General features: G+C 39.2%; 1 protein-coding gene across 2 annotated transcripts; it reads left to right on the top strand.

The window, feature by feature from the left end:
• The first annotated feature begins 422 nt into the window (after positions 1 to 422).
• LOC125303123 lies at positions 423 to 3,925 on the top strand. Of its 2 annotated transcripts, none has more exons than XM_048256655.1 (5): positions 423 to 863; positions 2,253 to 2,522; positions 2,725 to 2,784; positions 3,064 to 3,195; positions 3,586 to 3,925. In XM_048256655.1, the coding sequence occupies exons 2-4, from the start codon at positions 2,279 to 2,281 to the stop codon at positions 3,186 to 3,188; spliced, it is 429 nt and encodes a 142-aa protein (XP_048112612.1). In that variant the 5' UTR covers positions 423 to 863; positions 2,253 to 2,278; the 3' UTR covers positions 3,189 to 3,195; positions 3,586 to 3,925. The 2 variants fall into 2 exon arrangements, with proteins under 2 accessions (XP_048112612.1, XP_048112618.1); XM_048256661.1 differs by lacking the exon at positions 423 to 863 and adding an exon at positions 919 to 1,029.
• The last annotated feature ends 9,320 nt before the right edge of the window (positions 3,926 to 13,245 follow it).

The raw sequence follows: 13,245 nt of genomic DNA on the forward strand, positions 1-13,245 counted from the left end.
TTGCATTTCACAGGGGTAATGGGGTTTACATTGTCTCCCTTGAATTTCATGCACATTATGCCGCACTCAATAATAATAGGTTAATGATACCGATTATAAAAAAACACCACACACTGTAACAAATATTTTACCAGTATTGTACTTATACAGTATATAATCCTAAATTGATTATTATTTTAAATGCAATTTTTCCACAGGCTATTTTAAGTTATGACCATACAGTGTTGCCTACAGTGTATTAGGGCTAATTGCGAGGATTTCATATTGTTCCAGGTTATAATCCTTTAAGCATTCTTAGAACATTGGAACCAAACTCATAGCCTATACTTTGTCTACTAAACAAGAGGAGGGGCAAGAGCACTTCAGACAAGATCTAGGTCTCATTTTACTGCTTGAGAGTTTATGTATACGGTTCACTCGCAGTGTACGTCTTCTACCACAGTGGTTTATTTTACACTGAGCTCCATACAAGAACTCGGGCTAGAATTGTCCATTTTCTTCAATTGAATTTTCTTCCAAAACTGTTATTGATGGCGCTTTCTACTTCAGTTTGGAAAATGTAATGTGAATCAACATGTATTGGATGCATTTGATGCATTAGTCCACTCTGTTAGGCTTAGGGTAAGCAGTGCAGCAGAAATCATTCTGTTCCAAATGGGAAAAACTAAAAAAGGCTAAACAAGTCTGACAGCTGCTTAAATGTAAACAACCCAGATCCAACTCTTGCAAGTTTACTGCTCTTAAGCAGTGTTTGAGTTTTCTCCAGTTGCTGTTAGTATACTGAGGGTTTTTGTAAGAGGATCTTACTCTGTGGACTGATAAACTAACCTTCGGAACCAAAATCAGTCTCACTGTCACACCCAGTAAGTATCATATTTATTTAAATGTATCTTCCTATGTCTGTCCTAGGTGCTGGACTTGGTAATATAGGCTTCTCTATAAATCAAGTCCTGTAGAGTTTTTGTAGATGGGACATAGGTAGTGCTCCCTTGACTTTTGGAAAGGGAATTTCTCTTCAAGTAACACCAAGTGAGTATATTCTTACAAAAGCAAATATTCTGCCTTGACTTCATTTGGCATTACTTAGCCTAACAGTTAAATGTATTGGCATTGGCATTGGAAGGGCAGTAAAAGAAAAGTACATTTGTTGTAGTGATTGTTTCCTTGCCATGTATGGTGTAATGGCAGTTACTGTGATAAGAAATGTGACTCAATAACTATCCATTGATGCATATGAAGTCTTTCATTATGTCTGCAGTATTAGTAATAGAGGAAAAACTACCTTTGTTTATATAGTGTGTGATAAATGTTTGTGTGGTAAGGTTGCCTTGCTCTGTGGAGGTCTTGTGAAAATGTGTGTTGCTTTGTGTATGTTTTGCGTTAAGTGTGTGTTGCTTTGTGCATGTTTTGCGTTTATAAATGTGTGTTGCTTTGTGCGTGTTTTGCGTTTTTAAATGTTTGTTGCTTTGTGCAAGTTTTTATTTTATAAGTGCAAAAAAATTATATAGATCTATATGTATGCTTAAATGTAAAAGACATATTAAATGTAGCCTATGCGCACTAAATGTGAGATTTGATTGAAGCACCTTTCATCACTACACTGAATGAAAGGCGATATACAAATAAGATTGATTGATTTGTCTTTTTCTATAGCTTTGTAAATGTAAAATGTTACTGCTGATCATGTGATATAAACTGCTAAAACTCTGTGTATAGACATGAGTCATGACCTCAACAATAAACAAAAACATAAACAAAGCACATTTAAAAGAAGCCAAAATGTGTACTCTTAGTATTTAGAGTTCTTGTATATATAGGTGCCTATTTGTGCTTGTTGTATGTTTATACGTGCAACAAAACTATAGCCAAAACTATAGCCAAAATATTAGATGTGCGCAGTAAATTTGAGATTAGATTTAAGCATCTTGTATTGCTACTATACAAATAAAGATTGATTGCTTGATTTATTTTTATTTTTTGTCTATAGCAGTAATTGTAGAATTTGTGTTGTTTTCTAAATGTAAAATGTAACTAATGATAATGCGACAAACTGGGCTTGTAGACATGACCTCATGTGAGAGGAAGCACATTTCAAATAAGTCAAATGTAGTTCTTGTCTTTTATCTCATGAGCATATAATTCTCAGACTCTTTACTCATTGGGGCCAACAACGCTTCTTTTAAAATTTGTACAAAGAATGTTCTTAATTGGAAAAAAAAGAGTTGGAGAAAAGTTTCTCTTTTTGTTTTCAGAGAACCCTCCAACATCTCTCCCTACCATGTCTATTCTGGATGGAAAGGTTTGTCTGGCCGAGGCGTTTGGGAAGAATACCGGGAATATGATAGTGACGACTGGCAGCAGACCAACTTCTGTGGATGTGGATGTGGATGTGTCAGATGCAGTCCTGGCCAGAACAACCAAAGCCTACTACTTTGCTGCCTTTGAGACTGACATAACGGCATGCAGTCTCCAAAGTCAAACTGCAATAAAGGAAAATACTTCCCAACCACCAGTCACCTCAGGTATGATACTGCACCTCACACACACGCTTGTATATGTAGATTAATGTTGTTTTATTCTACATGCTTAAAAGCCGAAGGGTTCAGTGCTATTAAGTCTTTTTAATAAATGAACAAACGCTGGGTCTTGTGCATGTGTTAGGCTACGTTTAACACTTGCCTGCTCCTGCCTGTTCTTATGACCATTACGTTTTTCTGTCTACAGCTGAAAAACAAACTGAGTCTCCTCCTGTCAACTGTGATGACAATAACACCAACCAGACGGGTTAGTTGACATTTCAAGTTTAAATGTTAGCATCCTATAGCAACCCTATTGACAGTGCTCGCTGCTCTGTTGTTGGTGTTTAAAGGGTTTTTGTGTTAGATTGCAAGTTTTGACCAAAACTACTATAGCTACTTCTTCCTTGTGAATGTTAATTGAGGCACAGATTCACACCTTTCAATTAATTTAAAAGATAACAAATTGGTATTACTATAGCAATATCCCAAACATTGTTGTACATTTTCTGTGAAGCACCAAAGATGTTTGTGTTGCCCTTTTCAGTGGTGGCTCCGGCTCCAGATCCAAAGATGAATTTTATGTCAGTGTTGGTTACTGGTCTGAGGATTGTGTTTGCCAAAGCGGTGGCAATTAACGTGATAATGACTGTCAAAGTACTGGTAATGTGATGGAGAGGTAAGAAAAACTGTATCATGAGACCACTTATCTGCCATGAATCAACGCTATAGTAACCATGTACCTGGCCAAAAGTGAATTTGCAGGAATATCACATTATCATTACACATTTGGAATGGGTATTATTTATTGTTGTTAATTGAATGAATATTTGTTTTTGGTATGGTATAGGCAATAGCATTTCTAAAAAAATATGTGCTTTGATAAAACACATTTATTGCCAATTTACAGTCAATTGAAATAATAATTTCTGTGTGTTTTTGTATGGAAAAGGCCTAAGAATGGTATTTCAAATGAAAAATTAACTGAATAGATGTATGTATGATAGATGTATGTGTCCAAACCACTGACATGATACCTGTGTGGATATTCTTGTGTTTGTTTTAACAGTGCCACATGACTGTCAATATGATTGATGTCATCAATATGATTCTGCGGGCTGATTTGCATCCTTTCATTTGCAGTAAATCATGTTGGATGATCTGTTGGATGAACGTATATTTACAATATTTCTTAGCTTTCTTATCTATGCATAGCATAACTTTTTAGTCATGAGTCTTTGAGGTAAATGCCATTCTTTTTTACATTTTACTGTATTCAAGTACTTGCCAATGCTTTTGTTTCATATAACATATTTAGGTAATGACTTAATTGTAAGAATATATTCATTGTGTATCTTTCGTGTGAATTTATAATAATAATAATAATAATAATAATAATAATAATAATAATAAAGAGCAACATATTTTTGATTTACTGTCTTTGCTTTTTCATTTATTTCAAGTAGCCTAGTTGATATATTTTAGATGCATTTTATAGTCTACATAATGTGACAAATTAATATATAAAAAATGCAATGATGGAATGAGTCACCCTAAAGCACCCTAAACCACTTGTTTAACTGCACAGCAGCACCAGGCAAAGCCTCTAACCACACTGCCAGATAAGCTGCTGCAAAGCTTGGTTTCCAAGAAACAATGAGTTAAGTTGTGTCACTGGGTGCATGGGCCTGCAAAATATGAACGGATGTTCATAACCCCAAAGTGAAATGCATACTGATATTTATACAGCATAATTTGGGTGGCTGCTCAGTGCTCACATATAAAGTTGCTGGGTTTAAACAAATAAGTAAATAAATACACAGATACATAGAGACAAAATTACATAATTCAGTTTGACAAGTGAAAATAAAACATCACTATCAAGAATGGAAAGTTTCTTCAATGGGCTTAGCCATGTAGCCTGTAACCTGGTAATCAAAATATTATACGAACATAAAGTTTTGCATAGTACGGTATGTAGGCCTAAGTGTTCTCCCTATTGCAGTTAGCTAACCTAGAGTTCTATCTTAAAAGTCAGCCATTGGCCCAGAAATGCTTTTCTGTGGAATGTCAGAAACTTGCATGTCTATGGTTTGCCACACTGGATTTTCCGGGATTGTTCTCTATTAATAATCTTTTCCGTCCTGGTTTTTGGTGAAAATTAACTTCTGATTATAATGTCTACTAGTTTCACATGAAATGGCATGCGGTTTTCTTCTTGGTTGTGTTCAAATCCTTTAGCCTAGCCTATACGCACACAGACATAAAAGGCATGCTCTTTAGAAGAAATTTGGATTTCCTAGCAACTGCTGCGCAACTACAGTTATACCCTACCTGTGGAAAGGGACCTGATGAAACTCATGAATAGAAAAGGAACAGCAACAGGGAAAGGAGTCCAAAGTGAGTGGGAGTGTGTCTGTGTCAAAGAGACTCAAAGAGTGCATCTGGGATCAGGGCAAATATAGGTAAGAGACAATAGGAAATGTTTCAACATTGTAGGCCTGTAGGCTACACAAGACATGGGGGACACATTTTTTAAGACTTGAGACTTGCTTGATCAACATGTATAAAAGACTCGACTTGACTTTGACTTGCTATTCATGACTTGAGACTTGACTTAGACTTGAGACAAATGACTTGAAATGACTTGACTTTTATTTTGTTCATAGATATTAAGGAGTTAACTTTATGATTTTAGAAAATCTGCTTAGGTGCTGTTGCATGCGTCACGCGAGTGAACCTGTCATTGTACCAAGTGACGCGATGCGACAGACCAACAGCAAGTGCCAGATCAAATAAGACAGACTGAGGTAGGCTAACTTGCAAATATGGAAGGCTCTACGTTTATACCAAAACATAATAATGTTTGGCTTCACAGATGATGTATCTGACAAGTCAAAGGAGAAATGAACAGCAGTCTGCAAGTGTGCAAAATAGCGACATAACCACCACCACGTTGATTTTCATCCAAAGTTAGTCGTGTAAAAAACCTAACGTCAAATTTGAGGCATGTTAAGAGTTGGCTTTGAATCTATTATGCTTTTTAGTTAACGCCATATTAGGTTAAAATGTGTGAAATGGCAAAGTGAAACATTTTCTTGTCTAAGTTCTATCTTGATATATAGCGAAAATGTTGGAATGTAACCTAAAGTAGGCTAACTGCCAGCAATCAGCATAGAAAAGTAGCTTATTTCACATGTTAGGTTTTAATTTGATATAGTATTGACGGTCCTAAACCCTCCTAAAACCCATTGCGCTGTCGCGCTTGTCAAAGTTTGGCAGTGACGTCGGCTGCAGCGTTTGATTGATTGATTAGTTCACTTTTTCAACATTATTGGTTGCCTGGAGATGTGACAGGTCAGGACACGTGTAACTTGAACTGTTTGAATATATTTTCATGATTTGATGTAGCTTAGGCTACCTAATATTTGAGGCATATTGAAACAATAGGCTTTTTTTTTTATAATAGGTCTACTTGAAATACATTTATTTTTATTCGTATACATTTCATCTTATTCTATGTTCAGATGTAGGCTATGTGGCTTGAATAAATGCAATGTCTATTTGTTTGTTACAAATAAAACTCCAGCAGTTCATAGCCTATTGTAGCTTATTTTAAAATGAAAACATGGGTAGCCTAAATCATCATGAATTTCAATGACTTGACTTGACTTGCTTGACTGTCACAAAAATTACTTGGACTTGCTTGAGACTTGAAGGTTAAGACTTGAGACTTGCTTGTGACTTGCACATGCGTGACTTACTCGGACATCCTCCCACCTCTGATACACAGTAGGCTATACCGCTGCTACCACCACGCGCAGAATGCACTAGTGCACCAAGGGACAGAGGGGTAGGCTACCAAAATGTAGTTTGTAGTACAAACTGCTTTTCACTCTTCTTCGAGAACGTTTACAATGCCAAGGCTAGAGTTTATGGGCTGTATGTACTTTTAGTGCTTCCAATCAAGTTTTGGTTTGCCAAGTCCAAATACAACCACGTTTCTTCCCACGAATAAATTAAATAAGTCGTATTGATCAGGTCATGATTGCATTTCTGGAAAGGCTATCTGCTAACTGCTGTCGCTCCATGATGTCATTATAGAACGGGATGTATTTGGCTGTGGGTAACTTTCAGTGGATATAAGAGTCCATTATGAGTAGGTGTGTTTGCTTGTGTCCTGAGTGAGCATTGTATGCTGCTAGCCAGATTAGTTTTATTAAAAACATGTGGTAAAAAGCTAGCATCATCAGGTGTAGGCCCTAGGCTGTTTCTAACATTAATTTACGCCTTGAAGTGCGCAGGACTTTATTTGTGGGCGACATCAAAAATCGTGGAATTCACAGGTATTAAGGTCTTAGTGTATACTAGGCTACGAGATAATATAAATACCAAGTCCCGCACTGGATTTGCAAATTTGCAACTCACGCTGTATATCTAACCAGTCAGCAGGTAGGCTAATGGTGCTAAATGTCATTGTTGGAATTCTGGGTAGCCTATTTACACGTGCTTTAAAGTTTCTGCGAATGAGTCGTCTTATTTCAGTGTTCTGAAATGCATCAGGATCCCACCTAAGATGCAGTAGTCCAGACAGTAAGGCCTAACGTTAGGGTCACCAAACTGACCCCCATGAACCAGTGTGTGTTTTTGATGCATGCTTTAGGCTCAAAGGTAGGCTATAGTGAATATTGTGGACAAACAGTGCATAATGATGTTATATCATTGGGTCTTGGGGATAATTCAAATAATTCAAAAACAATACAAATGTTGTGACATATTGGCTAACCATGTAGCCTATAAAATGTGCTCTCTTCCTTGTTATCTGACAGTTCATGCTGTTTCCACAAAGCTGGTAAATGCTTCTGTCCCTAAGACTGTAAAACTGAAAACCAATCTGCTGAGTATGCTTGTGTTGTATATGCTGAACAACTTCAGTCAAGCATTTGATAAATATTTGCTTACATTTTACAGGCGAGTGATTATGTAGTATAAAACATCTATAATATCAGGACCAAAGGAAAGAGTATACAATGATAGTTAATTAGGCAATGTTAATTTATAGTTGATCAACTATATCATTATCTAGAACCATTGCCTAAAGGCACTACATAACATTTAAGGGAAATAATAAACTTTGACGATATGTTGAAATTCCATTTTATATGGTAAGTAATTTGGTGGAGTATAGCAGCAAACGCCAATACCTCTTGAAACTTCAAAAATAACTGAAGAGCTGCAAGTACCCCCCTCCACACACACACACACACACACACACACACACACACACACACACACAGATGGAGGAGGGCATGATTGCACTGAATGCAACAGTCCTTCAGCATCATATGCCATAGCTGGAAGGCTCTTTTAAACATTACAGGCACAAATAAAATCCCCAAAACATCTCTTGTCACAGAAGTAAGCTTTTCGAGGAAGTAAAATTTTTAAACTCATTGTACTCTCATACATTGTAATGTACCATTGCAGGTCAACAGAACGCCTGCCTCTCACTGTGGCCCCCTTGTGGTCAAAAGTGGATGTAAGCGTACCCAAATAATCATCTACTGTTTGCTCTAAGATTATTCACAAATAATTCACAGTATACTGTTTTCTTTTCTATGATATTCAGAATGACTGAATTTAGGATTAATAATTTTTAATTATTTCTGTGATACAGCATCCAGCGAGGAGGTTGTATGGAGGATAAGGAAAATATGTGTTTACCAGCCGTTAGTTCCACAGAGGGAACTGGTGACCCCTAGTGCTCAAATGTGGTCATCGCACAATAAAACCTCACTGGACAGGTAGGGGCTGTTCTTGCCATGAAATGCAAACCAAGCAACAGTATGTTTTAATGAGAAATGGTTAATACTAATGAAATTATTCATTCCCTAAACTCCATGTCATTCAATACTTGTATAGGTAACTGCTGGAGCCACTCATCCCTCTGACCCTAACCCCAACCCTGACCCTAACCCCAACCCTGACCCTGACCCTAACCCCAACCCTGACCCTGACCCTAACCCCAACCCTGACCCTAACCCCAACCCTGACCCTAACCCCAACCCTGACCCTAACCCCAACCCTGACCCTAACCCCAACCCTGACCCTAACCCCAACCCTGACCCTAACCCCAACCCTGACCCTGACCCTAACCCCAACCCTGACCCTAACCCCAACCCTGACCCTAACCCCAACCCTGACCCTGACCCTAACCCCAACCCTGACCCTAACCCCAACCCTGACCCTAACCCCAACCCTGACCCTAACCCCAACCCTGACCCTAACCCCAACCCTGACCCTAACCCCAACCCTGACCCTAACCCCAACCCTGACCCTAACCCCAACCCTGACCCTGACCCTAACCCCAACCCTGACCCTAACCCCAACCCTGACCCTAACCCCAACCCTGACCCTAACCCCAACCCTGACCCTAACCCCAACCCTGACCCTAACCCCAACCCTGACCCTAACCCCAACCCTGACCCTAACCCCAACCCTGACCCTAACCCCAACCCTGACCCTAACCCCAACCCTGACCCTAACCCCAACCCTGACCCTAACCCCAACCCTGACCCTAACCCCAACCCTGACCCTGACCCTAACCCCAACCCTGACCCTAACCCCAACCCTGACCCTAACCCCAACCCTGACCCTAACCCCAACCCTGACCCTAACCCCAACCCTGACCCTAACCCCAACCCTGACCCTAACCCCAACCCTGACCCTAACCCCAACCCTGACCCTAACCCCAACCCTGACCCTAACCCCAACCCTGACCCTAACCCCAACCCTGACCCTAACCCCAACCCTGACCCTGACCCTAACCCCAACCCTGACCCTAACCCCAACCCTGACCCTAACCCCAACCCTGACCCTAACCCCAACCCTGACCCTAACCCCAACCCTGACCCTAACCCCAACCCTGACCCTAACCCCAACCCTGACCCTAACCCCAACCCTGACCCTAACCCCAACCCTGACCCTAACCCCAACCCTGACCCTAACCCCAACCCTGACCCTAACCCCAACCCTGACCCTAACCCCAACCCTGACCCTAACCCCAACCCTGACCCTAACCCCAACCCTGACCCTAACCCCAACCCTGACCCTAACCCCAACCCTGACCCTAACCCCAACCCTGACCCTAACCCCAACCCTGACCCTAACCCCAACCCTGACCCTAACCCCAACCCTGACCCTAACCCCAACCCTGACCCTAACCCCAACCCTGACCCTAACCCCAACCCTGACCCTAACCCCAACCCTGACCCTAACCCCAACCCTGACCCTAACCCCAACCCTGACCCTAACCCCAACCCTGACCCTAACCCCAACCCTGACCCTGACCCTAACCCTAACCCTAACCCTTTTCCTAACCCTAACCCTGACCCTAACCCCAACCCTGACCCTAACCCCAACCCTGACCCTAACCCCAACCCTGACCCTAACCCCAACCCTGACCCATCCCAACTTCTACCCCTCATCAGCACCTATTCACATGGCATACAACACCTACACCACACACTGAAACAACATTATACTGACTTCCAAACAACACTCCCCACTTTCCAACACCACACACTCATCTCTGCGTATAGACGGGATAAAAATCTTAAAGACCTCCTCATACGCACCACCTTCACTTGTCACCTACAACCCCCACCCCCTAAAAAAACCTACACTTCACCCCTCACTTATTCAACACCAACATCCATGGTAACTACATCTATAGTAACTACCCCCACTAACCCATTAAATTTAGACACTCCCAACTTAGTTTATGTTATCACCTGCACCCACTGTCACATGTTATACATCAGGGATTTATTTTAGATTTTTACTTCTCTTATTATTTTTTATACTTTCATTGGCTTTTAGATGGGAATAATGGGGCGAGAACTACTGGCCAGTGCACAATACAGTAAAAAAAACTACCCATTAAACAAAAATCATAATTCTAAATGTCCTAACCCTAATCCTAATCCTAATTTGTTATGACAAAAACCGAATGTCACTTAATAACATAAGCAATATGTCATAAACGTTGTCATGTGTAACAGTGTCATGTCACTTTTATGTTGAAGCTGTCAAGTAAAGTGTAAGCCTTGTATATATAGAGAGATAATGACAATATTTTCCCCCAGATGTTAGTTTACACTTAATGTTTATTAGAAGAGTGCTTAGCTGCATTGAACAAATATAGGCCACAGGTGATTGTTAGCTCTGACAAGCCTATCAGTTTAAAGTAGGCTAATGGGTCAACTGTGTGTGCAGTAGACAGCATGGCATATCTGAATCAGCTTCTTGAAGACAGGCACTGATGCACATGATGAGAATGAAGGTGATCGCTTAAGGGACACAGTTGATACATGGTTCCCAGATGGAAGTCACAACCTTTGAACTAATTCTAAGACCATGATGGCTAGCGGTTGCGTTCAAGGAAGCATTTTTGGAGTTATTCTATGACCTAAGGAAAGAAATGATTTTGTGCTGTGTGTACGCTGCATGCTACATTTGCCGTCTGCTGCACTGGCCTTACACTAGACCTGACTGAAGTTGGCTTTTAAGAAGATGCCCTCTCCAGTGACCACTAGTGGATATTGAGTCTATGTGGTCATCATCAAGACAGCTTCACAGGTTAGAAATGTATAATGTAATCTTATTTTGTGTATTCTGTTCTCTCGCTTGTAAAAGTTACAAAATCCTCAGGTTCAAAAACAGTTCTCATATGGTTGGACTTATAGTGACTCAATAGTGCTGTGTTAAAATAGTTTTAGAATACTTAGTTACCTAACTTGACTGATTAAAATATTTTCATTAGTTTTGAGTTGTAAATGTATTTATTTTGCAACACTCTCTACAGCATAAGAACAACGGGGAGAATAGGCCTCGACCTGTGTGGCGGGTTTTATGTTAGGGAATGTTGCACTGTGGTTGTCCTCATCCAGCAACAGAGTGATATTTGGATTTGGAACGAAGCTAGTTGTAAAGACACGTGAGTATACTTAATTTCATCAACCTTTTATAACAGTCAACTAAGTAGTATACAGTATATTAACACAATTTATAAATTCCGTCCAAAATAGAAATTCAAAAGTAAAAAACAATTTTTGCTTGCAAAGCATGTCTACTATGTTACAATTCTACTTTTTTAATGGGAGATTCTTCACACCATTAACCTCATTAGGTTACAATAGGCAGCTACTTGAGATAATAGAATCATTTTGGAAAATGGCACTAAGGGGTGACAGGTATGTTTTTAAATATCTCTAATGCAGGATAAAGGAGGAGGTTAATAAATAGTTGTATTATGAATATTAGCAAAGATCCTTGATTACTAACTCCGCTTTAACCCTCTCTGATATTAGTATGCTTCTGTTAATGATAGTGAATCTTCAAACTGTTACAGAACAAAATAAAAATCAGTTAAGTGAGCTGGGTTTGAATCTGAACATCATGAAGACATCAAAAATGGCAATATTAGTGTTTGAAATGCATGATTTTACAGAAGACACAATACACACTTTGTGCCAGGGAAGTGCATGTAGTTTTTGACATGCCATGTAGCTCAGTGTGAATACTGGTGGAGGCAATAAGATTTTGTTTGGACATGGTACAAAACTGCTTGTCGAATCACGTAAGTCCCTTTAATCCATGCTCACATCCCTAATGCCCTCATGTTTATGTAATACCATCTATGTTTATTTTGTATTTAAATCCATATTTGATACTAATATAAGAGACCAAAATTATTATAAGGCTGTAAGTTGTGGGGAGTCATAATAATTTGACCAGAGTTTGCCACTGAACTATTTCATTAAATTCTTCCATGGGGCGCTTTCCCATAATATGTAATTGCCAGAATTATCTTTTTTAGCATATTTGCATAGCAAATATTATACATCAGCACTCGGCCATTGACTTTATTAGTTGAAATTGACCAAGACAGATAGGCTACTGTTTTGAAAATCATGATGAGCAGCTTCAAGTCTTTGACCACATAAAAAACATTGAAATATTCCACAGTATTTACTTAAGGACCTTGAGAACAACAGTAGTTTCTGAGGATGTAGTATTTGATATAGTCCTAAGTAGAGTGTGACTTCAAGTGGAGGAGGCTACAAGATAATATTTGGAAATGGTACTAAAGTTGTTGTTGAATCTGGTAAGTTTGATTTAAATGTGTGAATATCATTCCATTTCATCTCAATAATAGAATATTTCATTACAAATGTTCCTGTATCCATATACAAAAATAGGTGTTTGATGTTTAAAATTCACTTATGAAAAAAATAGAGTATGTTATAGGGTAATTCAAAATGGTATGCAATGCAGCCTCAATTATCAGATAAATGTCAAACAGCATTGATAGTTTTTTTGACATGGTGTGTTGCTCGGTGTGAATAGAGCGGACAAAATAATCTTTGGACATGGAACTAAAGTGATTGTAGAAACACGTAAGTCTGATATTTAATGTTGCCCAATAACTTGTGAATGGTGCTCAGGTAAGTAAAAATGTTCCATAGTGAAGTAACTGATGATACAATTTATCACTTTTTCTTTCAAAACCAAAAGCAGATATTATAGTTTATTAAGAACAGTATGATCATTATTATATAGCACTCAATCCTGTGATGTCAAATTGGTTTCTTTTTTCGGATACATAAAAAGATCAAAATGTTAGTTAATGCAAACAATACAGCTGCCTGTTTATGTTACACATTTG

The sequence above is a fragment of the Alosa alosa genome, chromosome 1, assembly GCF_017589495.1.
Source record: "Alosa alosa isolate M-15738 ecotype Scorff River chromosome 1, AALO_Geno_1.1, whole genome shotgun sequence".
NCBI lineage: Eukaryota > Metazoa > Chordata > Actinopteri > Clupeiformes > Clupeidae > Alosa > Alosa alosa.